General features: G+C 39.0%; 1 protein-coding gene across 1 annotated transcript; it reads right to left on the bottom strand.

Moving 5' to 3' along the window:
• Positions 1-940: 940 nt before the first annotated feature.
• On the bottom strand, positions 941-15,714 carry tfcp2l1 (transcription factor CP2-like 1). Its single transcript, XM_034694498.1, has 15 exons — positions 15,656-15,714; positions 15,057-15,205; positions 11,953-12,026; positions 9,133-9,238; positions 8,112-8,218; positions 7,866-8,018; positions 7,674-7,784; positions 6,082-6,185; positions 4,151-4,202; positions 3,924-4,017; positions 3,711-3,801; positions 3,094-3,176; positions 2,437-2,579; positions 2,120-2,171; positions 941-1,995 (listed from the first exon to the last, which is right to left on the bottom strand). The coding sequence occupies exons 1-15, from the start codon at positions 15,712-15,714 to the stop codon at positions 1,958-1,960; spliced, it is 1,416 nt and encodes a 471-aa protein (XP_034550389.1). The 3' UTR covers positions 941-1,957.
• Positions 15,715-16,761: the final 1,047 nt, after the last annotated feature.

Genomic DNA, 16,761 nt, shown 5'->3' with positions numbered 1-16,761 from the left:
AAAACACTAAACCCTATTGTCTGAACCAAATTGCTTAGCTGCCTGAACCCATGTATTGAATCAGCCACTATTTTGGCAAAACAATAAGCACTTTTCACTTGTTAGACACAACTTGCAAACACATTCTCACTCACTAAAACACATGTTGCACTGTGATGCACTTGTGTTGCATAATGGTAAGCTGAGTGTCACAGCTTAAACACAACCACTCAAAACTGATTACACTTGTGGCTAATGATGTGAGGAAACCAATATAAGCCAGTTCGGAGAGCACTGGTTGCAGAATTTATTTAGCCTACTGTTAATAATAAGTAGTAGTGTGTAATGACTGCTCAGTATTGTTTTAATTTTTAGTGGCTTGGGGTATGATCTGACAACATTCTTTGGTTTTGCAGGAAGAGTCAGAGGTTTGGTGAATGTAGTTGGAAAATTGGGTTTTGTGCTTATAGTGTTGAGAAAAGCATGGTGGATGTCAAGAAATGTGTTTTAGCAATTGAGAAATACTGTAAGGTTTATGGTGAAAGTTAAGATGAATAACAAGGAGGACTTTTTGTGAACTAAGTTGAAATGTCAACAAGAGCTTTAGAAATGACAGATATCTACTCATGCAAGCACATCAGGGTCACATAGACAGATAATTTGAATTTATACCTCTGCCTCTCGCTCTCTTATAATACTTTGCATTATATGAGGAGCTGAGCTGGAGAATGAAACATATGAAACTGATAATAATGTTATATTATACCCCCAACATGCCAGTATGTGTAAATACAAAGAAAAGTAACCTCTATGGATACTTCTTGAACATTTGCATGCTGGACTTTTGCATCATCCCCTCTTTAAAAATATAAAGAAACAAATCAGCTGTACTCACTGTCCTTAAAAGCCTGTAATATACCTGAATGAACTCTGGGGACCTGTTAAAACAATGCAACACTTTTATTTAGATTACAGAGCCATGACAGAAGGATCCTCCTGCAGTCTCAGAAAAAAGAATACACACAGCATTTCACATGAGTGACAGGCATGAAATAAACATTGCTTTACATAAAACCACATCATACAGTTTGTTCATTTTCTTCTAATTATTTGCATTTCACTTTTATTAACCTTATAAATTTGCATTAATGATTTTTAATGAGCAAAAAACTTGAGAAAATATAAAGAGTGATAAAGATCTGTTCACATTTATTACTTATTGAAAAAGCATGTTGAACATGAATCAGTAACATCAGTAACCCTGCGACAAGAGAAAGTAGGATTAAACTTAAACATTAAAAGTAAGGTTTAGGGACATTTTTAAAACTCATGATGCATACAACAGAAAAAAGTTTTGGGGTTGCTGCAGTTGGCTGCTTGAAGCCAGAAGCCTTGAGCGCCTAATGCACCAGCCAAGGTATGGGTTCAGAGTACGTCCAATAAAAGTTCTTGTTTTTCAAATGACAAGCTCCACCTGTTATCAAAACTGAATGACAATCACAGAGAGCGTTTTAACAGAGGTAGACCTTCTTAAAAAGAATAAGAGCTGCTTTTAAACCAGAAACAGCCATGATGTTGCTCTCTTCAAAGATACCAGACACCATGAATAAAATCACTGATTTGCTCGTCTGCCTCTGCCTTGATCTGTTAAGTGTCTTCTAGTTTCTGGTTATAAAAGCATCTTTTAAAAATAGTCTCCCTCTGGGTGGATCCTTTATGTAAAGTTTTCAGACACCTAAAAGTAAAATCTGAGACTGTTAGAGGCCAAAACAAGTCCTTTTAATGTTCTTACTTTGGTTAGATTACTTTCAAAATATTGGAAGACGGGGCTCAGATTTACCAATACTGAAAGGTCTCCGTCAGCATCATTTGACTGGACTGTAAATCCTTCTTTATCACATACTGTAGTCTAGAATGACTTAAATATAATCTTAACTATTCCACTAATGAAACATTAGGCCTGCGGGGCTACTCTTGGTCATTTCAACACAACATGATAGCCGTCTGTGGTACCATCTGGAAAAAGAGACAAAGCAGTAAAAGATCAGCCAAATCCAAATAGTTGAGTCACACGGAAAAGATAAATGCAGAATGCTTCCGAGTATGATGTGAGTACAAAGGCCGATGTAGAAGTTTTTACCTCTTATCGTGCTGAGGATGAAGCTGGTTTCCTCTTTGAAGTTCTGCACCATCTGGAATGCACGGATAGACCGATGTTAACTTATCTGCACCTCCAAATCATCCCCATAAAACCCTGATTTAAAGGTCCTGGTAGAAATATGTCTGCTAGCATTCACACACGCAACTCAGCCTGAAAATATTGGGACATATTCAAGATGAGCTGCATGTGTTAATAAGTTTGAAATGTGTGCATGGGACATGAAACAAAGGGGGATGGTAATCATTAGTTAAATGTCTTTGTAAGTGCTGGCTGTTGACAGAGCAGCTGTAAGATACCTCGTTGGACACTATGACATGGATCCCGCTGGGTTTCTGTCTGTAGATGTGTGTTATTTGCTGTGGAGTGATGCTGTACAGTAAAGCAATCTTTTCTGACAGGTCCATTAGTGTGAGCTTCTCCAGGTATAGAGCATGATAGACTGCAGGGAGGAGAAGGGAGACAGAGCAAACATATCAGAACTATGCGCAGTTCAATGGCTTCATTAGATCCTGTTGAAATGTTTTTAAAAAAGAAACATGTTTTTATTTTATGGTCAAAAAAGTAGAAAGAGAAAAAAATATATTTTCATGCATGGGGAATCATTTTAAAACAACCATTAAGAGAGCTTCTTATTGATTTTCAGATATCACCAAATACAATGTAACTCAAAATATGTATTCAGTTCTACCTCTATAAGGTAGTCCAATCCACTCTACAGCTCTGCCATGTTGTGCATAAAATATTTAGGTCAAGGTACCAGTAAAGTTAGGGGGGAATAAATAAACTATTGAACAGAAGTGATCCCCCCTACAAACATATCATTAAAATGATGCATTTACAAATTAAAGACAGACTTGGTTGTTGTATTGGATTGCATTACTTTGTATGGATGTAGCTAATAAACTGACCACCAAGTGATGAAGCACAGTTGTAATTAGAGTGGGTGCACTTACTATCTCCTCCGCCCGGTTTAACAGGAGGCTGACTCCTGGCCTGCTGCTGACACACGTAGATGGTCAGACGAGGCTGTATACACCTGAGAAATGTGAGCAGAGCACCAGGTATACTGTCATATACAGTAGATTCATAGATGAGTAGAGTACCATGCAGTATGAATATACTCTGTAGTATAAGATCAGTCAGATGAGTGAGTCCACTTTTCCACATATTTTTGCAGTTTGATAATAAGAGGACAATGCAATGTAGGACGGGTAGGGGTTAGGACATTTCTGAGGCCCATGACTGACAGGGAGCCGAAAAAAATACTTGGATATTTGCAGCAGTGAAGTGGAGGTGCCCAATGTGATATTTATTCATGAGGTCCAAAAATCCCCCATGGCATTAAGTTTAATATGAAAACATTGGAGAAAAAAAAAACAGGAACAGGATTTGATGAATTTTGTAGGTCTGATGAAGGCAAAGTGAATTCACTTAGCTTTACTACTGATAGTTGAAACTTTGCATAGACCCATCTTCCAGCATTGCCTTCAGTAATTTTTATGAAGTACACTTTTCCTGGACTCAATATTATGCTTATTAAGTGTGCTTATTAAAGTTTTTAATGTCTCACCTTCCTTTCATGGTGTTAAAAAGGCGAATACCATCGGCAGGGCCACAGATCTGGACCAAATCCTCCTTGCTCATCCTCAACAGATCGGCACCTGTAACAACGGCATGTAATTTTTCTGCCTACATTTTTTTTTTTAAATATGACCTGATCATCCAACTTGCTGCTCAATCTTTCCACAAATAGTCATGTTTCATGCCTCCCCCCACCAGTTACCTGAGAAGCTGGAGAAGAGCCGTGAGAAAGGCGAGAACCTGTGATGTTGCAGCCACTGCTGAGTGTCCTGCAGCGAGGATGATGGCAGAAGGTGCTACATGTCAAAAAGAAGAAGAGCCCTTGAAATGAGTATAGCAGCACAGCATCCACTGTCTCCAAATAATGGCCTAAAAGGAATGAGAGAGCAACATTAACACTTTCACTTTGCTCTGTTCTCTGTTACTTACATCAAAGCAGCCGGGCATGAGCAGCTCCCCTTGCTGGTTTGGAGAACAGTTGCTACAGAACCATGCACATGAGGAGGAAAGAACAGATCAGGTGATTGGTTGAGTACTCTGTCTATGAAGTACTAAAGCAAAGTGTCTTCCCCTGTGTTCACAGAGCACAGGTCCATGGTCATGCCTCTGCAAAGTCATACCAGTGAGCACCCATAGAGGGAGCTACTGCCGCTGCTACATTAATCAACTCCTACAGTTGTTAAAGGGGAGCCTTGTTTTTTAAACGTGGTACCTATTTCCCTCTCTTCAAAGCCATCAGAGTCCTTAAAAAAACACACAAATGTGATGTCACAGGAAATGAGAGTTAGTGGTCTATTACTCAGAGCGTCACACAACAATACACACAGTGTCCTGTAGACAGGCAACTATTGTGCTCTGCCAGGAAATATATCATATGTCATGTCTTGGAGTCTGGTTTCAATACAGACTATCTTATATATGTAATGAGCCTTTCAACAATGTTTTCATGCTCTATTTCATGCCTGTCAGTGTCAAGTGCTTTGAGAGGGTGTATTCCTTGAAATACTGTGTCGTGTCATTACAGCCGGTGCCATAGCTACTGGTTTAACCCTCCTATTATCCTAGGGGTCAGTTGGACCCCATTCCATGTTTAACATCTCTAAATTAATGACTAACATCGTTTTTTTGGCTTCATATTTCATGAATTTTCCTAATTTAATGGGGACAACTGTGAAAACGTAAAATTAAAATGTTGATATGTTCCAATTTCCTGTAAAAAAAAATTACGCATCAGTGTTCCTTGGGGTCAATTTGACCCCAGGCTGTTATAGCTGTATATAACAACATTTTACACACATTTGTTTTGGTTGTTTTGGATGATATTGGGGTCACTATAACCAAAGACACATCCCCATGTGACCTTTAGATTGAGTTATAATATTTTCAGCCACCATGTCTCTAAAGACATTCAATGATGTGTCCTGTGTAATGGGATTTGATAACATAGAAACAGGGCAGGGCCAACGAGAGTATGACAAACTCGCAGCAGTTTGATCTTCTGTTTTACAAATAAAGTCCTTCTGAATGCTTTAAATAATGTTTATGCTTGAAATATGTTTTATTGAAATGGCTATTGATATAGTCAACAAAGAAACATAAAGTACCTGACACATAAACCAAGGAAACAATCAGTTTCTGGAGGTTTGAATTGCTGGGGTCAAATGGATCCCAAGGATAAAAGATATTAGGAAATTTGAGGGTAACAGGAGGGTTAACCAGAGCAATTCTTATACTCTTTATTCCTCATTAAGATCTTTATTCACACATGCACAAAACTCGCTTTGACTTTATGCCAAGTTTTTCGTCCCAGCACTTAGACTCTGGGGAGAACCCATGTGTGAACACAGCAGGTACAAGTCAAGAGACGAGAGGGAGGCGGTGATGAACAATATATCATGCAACCTGTGCAATCTTCATGCAACAGTTAAACTGTGTCAAACTCTATGTGCTGGCCAGGATGTTCATCTGCACTCATTTTTGAAACTGAATGCATCTAATGGCATGTAGCATGTAGCATTTATTTACAACATTAGACTCTGCTTCACCTGCCATCTAGGATGTTAGCCAAGATAGCATTACACAGTGACTACAGCAGAGTCATGCCTTGCCTCCAGTCAAACAAGAAAAACACATTTTGCAGGCAGACACTCCTGACACATTTTTCTGGAGTCATGTGTGAACGAGGCTTGAGAGAGAGCACTGACGTCTTTAGACATTACACCAAAAACAAGCACAACTTAAGAGTCCCACCTGAGATTAGCCTGAATACAGTTCAACAGTCCAGTACAGAACTAAAATGACTAGGTTTCACATTCATTATGAACATGGTGATGGGTGTTTGGGTGTGAATGCTGACTCACCCATCAGGGAAACTACAAGGCGTTGGGGAGCTGTGATAAACTGGTGAGGGAGTGCTGCTGCTGCTGTGGCTGGTGAAGTTTAGAGCATCAGGCCACGGTGAACACTACAGAGAGAGACAGAGATAGAAGAAGAAGGGAGGTGTTTTCTGATCACACTACTTGTCAAAGATAATATTTCACATGACAACAGTTTAGCTCAGCAGTGAAATCGCACACATGTACACACATTAAAGTTCTTAAAGTGGGTAGCCCTTTGCCAGGTCACCCTCCACTCTCTCTCTCTTTTCAGTCCCCTGCTCTATCCACTATCCTATTCTCTACATGAAGGCATTAAAAAGCCAAGGAATGGTCTTTTAAAAAATGTGCATATCATAGCCCAAAGGTTACAGAATGACTTGAACACTGTCTGCAAAAGATACAGAACTGAAACTTCAGTGTGACATAGAACTAAAAAAAACACTTCTACAAAGAGTGTAATTAAAATTAAAAAAGCAACATGCAACTTCTAAAGGTTTCACATATGAGCAGCCCACTGTGTGTGGAGGTGGAGCCGAGGGCGAGCTCCAACTCTTCATAACTTCTTGTCTTTGTGGCTGTGAGGTTTGGTGTGGATCCATCGTCACACTGCAGATACTCAAAACTCTGAGTCTTTTTGTCTTATTTCTTGTAATAAAATGTGTTACTGGACTTAACATAAGCCACATTCACCCGACCAGTCCAGAAACAGTCCAGAAAACAAGTCTAATTTCAAGATGTTATGATCCAAAAATAAGGCAAATGATTTTTCTCCTCCAATTGACAGATTATTATACTCATTCTAATCAATGTGGGCCTCATTTTTGTCTCGTTATATCTTGGAATAAGACTTTTTTCTGGACTCATTGGGTGAATGTGGCTTATATTACATATAGTTAGATATTATACAAGAAAATAAACTAGAAATATGTTTTTATTTTGTTTTTGCAGTGCAGCTTTATCTTTATCTCACTGTCCTTGTACAGCATTTGCCGTGCTTCTTCATGAATGCAGAATGTTGTGTTTTTATCAGTCGATGCTGCAGCCCCCTGTCATACCTCAAGGCCCCTCCAGGGGTCCTGCCCCCCCTGTTTTTACATCATTTACTACACTGCGGTTTTAGTACTGTCAGTACATCACTGACTTTGGTGACTTTTGAACAACTTACAGTGTATGTTTGATTTTTATCTGGATGGATGCCAAACCAGATTAACAATAATCTGAAACTGTTCAGTCACTTGAGTGTCAGAGTGACCAAAGTTGCACGTCAGGGGTCTCAATCATTGACAGAGCTCAGCAGTAATGCCAGCACACTTTTAGAAGGGATGACTGAAAACAACATTCAGTGATCTAGCTCAGGTTTGAGATGTACTGTGCCTGACAACTCCTCTGACTCACAGGGGAAGTGAAGAAATGTGCTGAGTAGACAAAACAAAGGGCCAGATGACCCAGAATTTAGCAGTGAGGTCAATAAAATCAGAACACTTCCTGCCTGGACAAAAGAAAGCAAACAAACAGTCCTGTCAGAGCGGATCTGTTACGTAACGTGGACGGAGAAAGAGAGCAGTGTGCCTCACCTCTTTAAGCACTGTGGTCTCGTGGGACAGCTGATACTTCTCTCTGTCTTGAGGAGTCTTTTTATCAATCTTCTCCCGGTCTGTCTTCAGCTTACGATCAGCTCCTTTGGGCTTCCCGGAAAAAGAAGAGACATTAGAAGATAGAGACATTAAGATATACAGTATACTGTTATATGAAAGAGAGTTTCTTACCTTGAAGACTTTGACCTGGCAGCTGGAGGAGTGGACATGTTCCATGTATTCTCCGTGTTCATTGGCGGTGAAAGTGTCCACCTGAATACGAAAGGGGACGCCTTTCTCCCCGCCATGCTTCCTGGGGGTGAACTCGGTGCTGATGCAGTTGACCTGAGGGACAAAGAAAGAGCGGGGTTGTCCACTGTAAGTTTGTCTCATGCATAAATGTATTTAAAACTTCACCACACATCTGTTATTTTGTACCTGGAGGAAAACAGAAGCATTCTTCACAGGATCCCAGAGGAACTCAATCGTGTTGAGATGCAGAGGGTGGGATCGGGGCTCAATTATACCCACTGACAGCGGGATATCTGTGGGAGGATTGCAGTGTTTGATGGTACAAATTCAAAGGGGGACTGAAGTTAGCATTTAAAGTTCATGCAGCAATATCTTTTTTTAGCCTTCAGACTTACAGCCTGAAGTTTGGAAATTTGACCATTACTGTCTTCCTTTTCTTCACTACTGCTTACATCTATTTTACTCCAAATAGGACCATAATTATCATCATGCTCTGCTGAAGAAGGCTTCAAACCTGCAAGTGGGACAACAAACGTTTACTGTGGTAGTAATTCAACCTATAGGAGCGTGGTCCTTCACTGGTAGCCTTAAATCTGACCAGACTTTTTGCAGGTTCATGGCTCTTCTGCTTTGCTTCCCAGTCAAGCAACTCAAGAGAAAAAAATAGTAAAGGTCGCTAAATGCTTCTTCTTTTTTTTTTTTTTTTTCTAAAGCAACGCAAAGCAAGTTCTATCCGTGAGCCTTGGCGCCCCTGTCGTCTGGAGATCAACTTACTCTCCTGCATATCCACAAAAAGCCAAAAGGGTCCAAGACTTAGCCCTGTCTACTTTTTGCTCTGGTACTCTCTTGTCTCTCTCTCAAACAAAGCTCCACTTGTCTCTAGAAAACAGAGCGATGACTGGTAATAGCAAGAGGTTAAACTGTAAGGCTTTCCTCAGAGAGCCAGGCAGTGAGGTGATAAGCACTTCTCCTGGGAGAGGATTCTCAGTGCTGAGCAGGCTCAACAGAATAAAAGGCAATAGGTTGAAGCTGTTATTTGAAGATAAAAAGTTGCCTCAGTTGTGGTCTAGAACATTGAGAATGAAATCAGTCTGGTACTTTTTTCTTGCGGGAAGGCAGATTACGCAGATAAATGCCCTGCTAGAGGACCTTTACCATCAAAACTTTGAAGATGAGTGATATTTGATCTTATGTGAAGCCAACTCACCTATATCCAAGATTCTGTCCCCAGGTCTGTTCCACCTCCACCCTTCCAGCTGCTGGTGCTCCATATACTGCAGTCGGCGGTCATGAAACACCACACGCACAATGCTCTGTGAACAGGCAGGACCAGGAGTTTAGGCCAGAGAACAGACCACAGCTTGAACAGAGCAGCTCGCACACAGCCGAACAGCTGGACTGTTGGGCAAGGTGCGAGAAAAAGCCCTACTTTTCAATCCATTAAAACACAGAGGCAGAATCATCAGGTCAGGGGAAGGAGGAGAAAATTCAAAAGCGAATTTCATCTCCATTCCCATCATTATACAGCAGTCATAGTTTAGACCGCATCTGCACATATCCATGAGGAGAATGAGATGCAGCATGAAAACTAACTCCCCACCCAGACGTCAGGGCTCCCACCTCTCATGGACAACAGATTCAAAGATCAAATGGACTCTCGAGGGGATCTTTTAAGCCTCAACAAAGTCTCATTTGGTGATGTTAAAGCATGAGTTAAGGACTATTACAAAGTCAGAAACCTTTCAGACCAAAGAGGACTTTTGGTTGTTCTATAAGTTATTCTGACACATTTCAACCTGTGCAGGGATCATGAAAAAGGCAGTCCAGAAACTATGTTTTGACTGCAAGAAGCTAAGAATATTTTAAAGAGATATGAACCACAGTACACTTTTATGCCTGATAAGGTGTTTTTCGACCGCAGGAACTTTACCCCGGAACTAAGACCGGAGGAACTAGGGTCTAAATTTAGTTCAGGGGTAGTTAATCTCCCAGGACTTTCAGGGGGCAGGGCCTGCAATGCTGAACTTGTCTGATTGGTAGATTACCTGCAGTGTTTTTATTCCGCCCAGCGTCCACAATAATCTGTGATTCACTTGATTTCTCTTTAATTTGTTCTATCTTTTTTGTATGTGTGTGTGCTTTTCAAAAGAAGAAGCTGTGATTCTCTTGATTTAGCAGCTTGTAACAGTAGTCTTCTCTCAGCCCACCACGAATGCATCTCTTCCGGTGTTACGGTTTTAAAAGTGACCCTGTAAACTGGAGACCTTCAGCTGAACGTGTCAGTGTTTGTGGAGTTAACACAACTGTTGAAACACAGTGGGAGTTCCTGGGAATGCAAACTAGTTTAGTTTTTATTAAGATTTCAAAATATCCATATCAGATATTTAATGATCGTCTAAAGACGTTTATGAGGGATGCATCCGGCTGAAAGTCTCCAGTTAACAGGGTCGCGGTTTAAACCAAAACACCAGTGATTTCTGCCACAGCTTAAAGAGTTAAAAAGGATTTTAAAGCTGTGTTGAAACGTCTTTGCTACTCGCGCTTATCTCCTCTCACGTGTTGATTCAGTGAATCCATCTGTGATGAAATATAGCACCATCTAAAACAGCGCAAGCTAAGTCTCTTCATGCTAACAGGCTAACTGTTTTGTTGCTCATAATGATACCTGCCTGTCTGTCTGCTTCTATGGTGTCATCTGTGATGAATGGCATTCGTCTTTGTTTTACTGCCCTCTACTGGTCTGGTGGTGTAGTGCATTTCCTTTTTTCATATCCCCCATACGTCACTGGCCTGATTTGCACAATCTACACGACTTCAGCCCGCAGTCGAAACGCAGACAAGAATGAGGGCACAGGAACCTTTTAGTTCCAGGGAAAGGAGTTCTGGGGGCTAAAAGACCCCGGAACTCTTGGTTGAAATGCACCAATAGGTACCATTTAAGTAGCGCCTGTGATCTGCAGAGTAAAATGACTGTTTTTGTCTGTGAAGTCTGATAGTTTTAAAGAAAGCAATGAATCTGTTTGTCCTTTAAACAACACATCACACTGATTCACAGAAAGATGTAGCTCTCTCCATAAAGACACTTTAAATGTGATCAAAGGTTTATGCTTTAGCTGACAAATCCTAGCTGCAGGCTTGCCTGATACTGGAGCACTCGTTTAAAGGAAACCTTTTAAAAACCCTGAACACATGAAATAAATCAACAAATTAGATTAACAGCCTGTAAAAACATGAACCATTGGCATATTTATGGAGGGAGGCTCATGCATGACAGAGCAGCAGAACTCAGAGAGCCCTGGACCCAGGACGTCAGAGACACCACCTGTCCCATTCTTCTGTATCTAGGATGCCACTGCTAACATGACCGTCTCAATGATGGCGACGAAGAGGTTGACCAGAGATACAGCGAGTGGATGCACTCACACAGGAATGAAGTAAATTAACCTCCAACCAAAGTCTCTGCAGTGGAGGAGTCTGAAATTTAGTTGCATCTGAAAAGCTAAGTGGCATGACCAAATCAATTTCTCATAGAGAGGGTTGGTACACAATTTAATTGCAATAGGGGAATTCACATTTCTGAATTTTAATAAAAGAAAACATTTCTATAAGTTTTGAGAAAGAAGCCAATTCTTTAGGATTCATCAAAGTTTTAACCCTAGAGCGTGTGTGTGTGTGTGTGGGTGTGTGTGTGTGTGTGTGTGTGGGTGTGGGTGTGGGTGTGGGTGTGTGTGTGTGTGTGTGTGTGTGTGTGTGTGTGTGTGTGTGTGTGTGTGTGTGTGTGTGTGTGTGTGTGGTTAAAAATGTGTTGGTAAGGTTATTATTATTATTATATTTTGAAATCTAGGACACCAGAAATGTGAGTTTGGGTGATAGTACCAAGCTCTCCGAGGTCGACACCCCACCCCTGAAGTGGAAGGGAGGGTTGGGGGACCTGTGACAAACCAGCAGAGTGGAAACATCCAAACTGACAAGAGAAGTAAGAAGAGGAGATCACATGAAACAAACAAACACAATACCTCATACCTACCTTTACATATTTGCTGCTTATATCTGTATACTCCACTAGTTTTCTGTTTAGCATACGGATTTCGTAGGACTGACCTACATTTTAAAACATTAAAAAAAAAACCTGATTAAAATTGAAAAATGGGAAATCAGTCAATCAGTCAATCAGCAAAGAAGGGGCAGTGAAGTTAAATCAAATTTTAAAAACTTTGATGAAGGCCAGATACTGCAGAACATTCACATTTCTCCATCCTGATGAAATATGAAACATGTAGTTTAATATCACAAGAACATGTCATTAAAGCAGCCAGGAGGGAGCGGACACCAGCTACATGAGAGGACGAGCGTTATATGTGAAAACCTCATATCTCCTCTCCATATCTCCATATCTCTCGTGTGGAAGCCAGAAAAATTCATAAAATCGATAAGACTGAAAAAAACAAACGTTAATGTTTACTTTTAGGAGATAACAGGTCATAATTATTATCTGAAAGTATGAATGAAGAGATAAAAAGTCAAAATGATGACATTATAAAACATGATAATGAAATAGAGAAGCAATGAGATGGTGGTCAGTACAGTAAGTCGTAATCCTCAAATATAAAAGCCTAAATTATGAGATTATAACTCATGATTACAGGATTATTTCACTTTTGATTTATCCTTCTATAATTATGATAAACCATCTCATTTTGATATTTCGTTTTGTAATTTAGACTTTATGAATATTCTGAATATTTGTCTAGTAGTTTTGATGTTATGATCATAAATACAATTTTTATTTCATCATTTGGAGTTTTTATCTTAAATATTTGACTTCCAATCTCATTTTACTTAATATATCAAAATATTTTAATTTGTCATGACTGTGAATTAAGAATTCATACTTTTTCATTCTTAATAAAATATTTTGGCTTTAATCTTACATTTTACTTATCTCAAAATAAAGACTCAATATTTCATCTTTTATATTTATAATAATAACATTTGTATCATAATAATAACACTATCTGAAAAAGTATGAATTGTTCTCTTATAATTATGAATAATTGTTTTAATATATTTTTAGGGAATAATGTATTTTACTTTAAAGTATAATAAATAAAACAAAAAAAATAAACATGTGTTTTTTCCTTTTCAAATAAAATCAAAAGAAGTAAAGGTCATAAGTTTGAAGAATACAAATTAAACTATTTAATTTAAACTCTGGCTTCTAGCTTCAAACTTTGATTTTGCATTTTGTTTTCCTTATTCTAGAAATTTGAGATAAAAGTTTAAATTCTGAGTTTGATCCAGATTTTGCACATACGGCCTGATCCTCTCCTGCAGTTCGGGATGTTTTTCATCACCTCACTCATTCATACATGCCAATTTAAATGTCTCTGTTAATGTTGGCCTGATGTTGTTTTGTTACAGCAGGCTCACTTTTCTCTTTTTGTCTTTTTCACTCCAGCCAAATTACTGAACAGCTGATAAGCAGGGCAAACTTTGAGTTTAGCAAAAGTAAACAAAGCACAAATACATAATATCACAGTGTCCAACAAGAAAGACAGAAACAATCAGAAGACTCAAGTGGAGAGAATCATGTGAAAGAGCAGAGGAGGAGGAGAGTACAATTTTAAAGTATAAAAGAAGAAAAGAAGTGTGATGAAGATTAAAAGATGAAAGTGATCCAAATTGACACAAGTTTAGGAGCTCATGTTGCAAGTTTAAATCAGTGACCAACATGTCATCATCATATCTTGTTAGCTTATTTTTTTTTATAAGAATACTAATTTAAAGCTCTCTCTTTACAGTTACAAAGCACTTTCATCTTCTGTAGTCTCAACAAGGTGTGGGAAAACACAGCTTTACAAAATCGTCATATCACAGTTATTAGTCTTACAAAATAACACATGGGTTATAACTTTATCACTTTGCATATTAAAATGTCACCTCTTCGTTCAATCTGTCCACTTCTGTGCACAAATAGCTTAAAGCTCCTGGGATAGCCTTTTTTTGTTGTGTTGATTTTGGCGCCCCCCTGTGGACAGTGCTGTACATCTCTCACGCTGATTCCTTTAAATAACTCATTACAAAAAGCCCTCTGGAAAACAGTCAATCTTGATGCTGATGGTTGTGTAGCTCATTAAAAGGTGTCAGCAAAAATCTCCACTCAGGAGCTTTAACTATTAATGAATTTTTCAAGGGTGGAAAATGTTACTTTGAATTATTTTTCACAAATAACTGTAAGATAACCTCTCTTTAAGTTACTTATTTATTATTAATATTATTTCATTTTTATTATTTCATTATTTAATATTTTTATATTTTATATTTATGATCTTTTAAATGTTTTCATCTTTTATCTTTTGTTGTTTTTCGTCTTCCAACATTGATTTATTTCCTTTTATTTGTTGGCAGTCATAATCTTTTTATCTTCCTTTCTGTCACTTCTTTTTGCTGTTAGCTCCCTGCAGTCTTTTGTCTTAAACTTAAAGTCATTGTTTTCCTCACATTTCATGTTTTATCTTCTCTTTAATTGTCTTTTACTTTTTTTCCTATTTATAAAGCACTTTGGAACCCTGCTTTGAAAAGTTTTTTTATAATTGTTATTATTATTATTTTATTTATTATTATTATCAATATCATTATCATTATTATTATTATTACTATTTTTATTATTATTATCATTATTTTTGAGAAAATAATCCCCAGAAGCATCAGTTGGTAAATTTCTCAGATTAGTTTTTAAGATAAATATATTTATTGTGCCCTTCTTTGCATCCTTCCATTTAGACAGCGTCCAGACTGTCAGTAAGATAACAAAGGAAATCTCTGCAGTTCAATTAAACTGGTAGACAAATAATATTAAGAAGTTAAACTGTCTTTGGATTTGTTATCATAACTCTGCAAACAAGTCTATTCCACTTGTTTGTTTTTGCTTTGAGAGTAAGGAGTGCACAAACCAAAGTGTGTGGAATGAATGCACACTGACATGTTTGTTTATTTCTTTGTGGCCTTCTCTAGAAAATAACTGCATTGAGTTGGAGTTTAAAAGCTAACCCTGCAGCTGTTTGGATCCCATGTGACAAAATGAGCTCCAGTGCATTAGGTCAATATGGACATTCTCATTCAGATAGCTACCTTGGTTGAGATAGGTGAGACTCTCCTCCTGCTGCTTCACAGCCGGTGAGGTGGCTGCACACAGGCTGTACTGGAACGGGGTCCTCTTGGCACCATTTTCAGACATAAGCCTTGCTTCTTCGTTTTTCAAGAAAGGTGCCAAGGCCTCTCTGCAGAAGGAAAGAAGTGGAGCAGAGTGTGGAGGACATTAAAGGTGATTGTTCTTTTATCTAATCACTTAATCATACAAACAAAGGTGCAAAAGGTTGATGTTACAAAACCCAGCGTTACTCATTTGCCTCACTTCATTTTTGGTGCCGCTTGTAACAGAGGAAAGTCAATGTTTGATGTGCAAATGTTAATTTTGAATGCAATGCACCTTTAAAATGACTCACTGAAATGCATTCAAAAATCTCAGTTGTACAGTTGAGGCCTGCCAGATGTACTTGAATCATTAAACACTTCAGTTTCTGCACATTTAAAAACAAATACAGACACTTCCTCTCTAAATGTATTCTTGTGCAAGTAAACATCACTGCTTGTCTCTGACACCCTGATTTAACCATCAAGTAACCTTTCCCTCAAGTTTCTGGAGCTTGTCGGCGTGACTTGTGCTTTACCTAATGTAACTAGCAGAGTGCTGGTGGTAGGACTCAGGCTGGGAATGGCAGAACAGCATATTTTCCAGTGCGGTGTCTTCTCGTGTCCCGGGGACCACAGGGAAGGAGAAATGGAGACAGACGGAGCTACCTTTGCGCCTGCTTGCTTCTGCTCAGAGAGGTTTGCAGGCAAACAGCATCGCCTCCCTCTTATATCGAGCCTGTGATGTCACCAGGACTGTCATTAGCATACCTTGGATGACCTTTGAGAGGCGGAGTGCGAAGGCACACCTCCCACTACCAATGTCTAGCTGGGTTGATGCATTAATAGCAGCTTGTCTTGACCTCTTGTTGACTCTGGAAACACTATAACCCTGAAGCAAGACTCCAAGCTTATTTAGGTTAATGATGTTTGTGGGTAAACTCTGCAGATCAAATATGAGAATGGTTTTGGGTTTGAGGTAACACAGAGAGGAGAGATTAGCCCTGAAACAGTAAAAGGTAATTATCTTCTACTTTTTGTTTGAAGAACAGCCCCGATAACGGAGCACTGAGAAAGAAAACTTCATCGGGAAGTTTTATGGCAGTGAACTTTAGAATAATACTAGTAATAAAAAACATTGGAGGTCTGCTGTCGAATCCTGACTTGCATATTTAATTTTTAAACATGTGATCTAGGATCTAGGATCTTAAAGTTGTGCATAAACCACTGCAGTTTCTCTAAGCTCCTCAAAAAGACCAGAGAGATATCACAGGCAGCTCTCAGAAAGTCTGCTCAGGTTAATGTTTACACGGAGACGCTTAGCACACCTCAGCGCTCAGATGCATGTGCTGGATGGACGAAAAAGAATCACCGTTGCCAGTTGCCAGCCCCACAGAGGTCGCAGAACAAGGTTCAACCTGTAAGGGAAATAAAACTGAGAAGACATACAAGGTTTGACTATTTCAAAGGAAATGATCGTGTTTTTAAAACATATTTCAACACATTTAAGAAACTCTAAATGACTAAGAGAAACAAAACGTTTTGGAATTGCTCCGACTCATCGCTTGAAATTGGTTGCAACAAAACAATCAGGGAGCATTGACGGACTCAGACTTTTACTCCTGATGTCTGAAATACTACAGGA

This window comes from Notolabrus celidotus, chromosome 10 (genome assembly GCF_009762535.1).
Source record: "Notolabrus celidotus isolate fNotCel1 chromosome 10, fNotCel1.pri, whole genome shotgun sequence".
Taxonomy (NCBI): domain Eukaryota; kingdom Metazoa; phylum Chordata; class Actinopteri; order Labriformes; family Labridae; genus Notolabrus; species Notolabrus celidotus.
The sequence above is the reverse complement of the archived record's forward strand: the minus strand, read 5'-3'. Positions and strand labels throughout refer to the sequence as shown.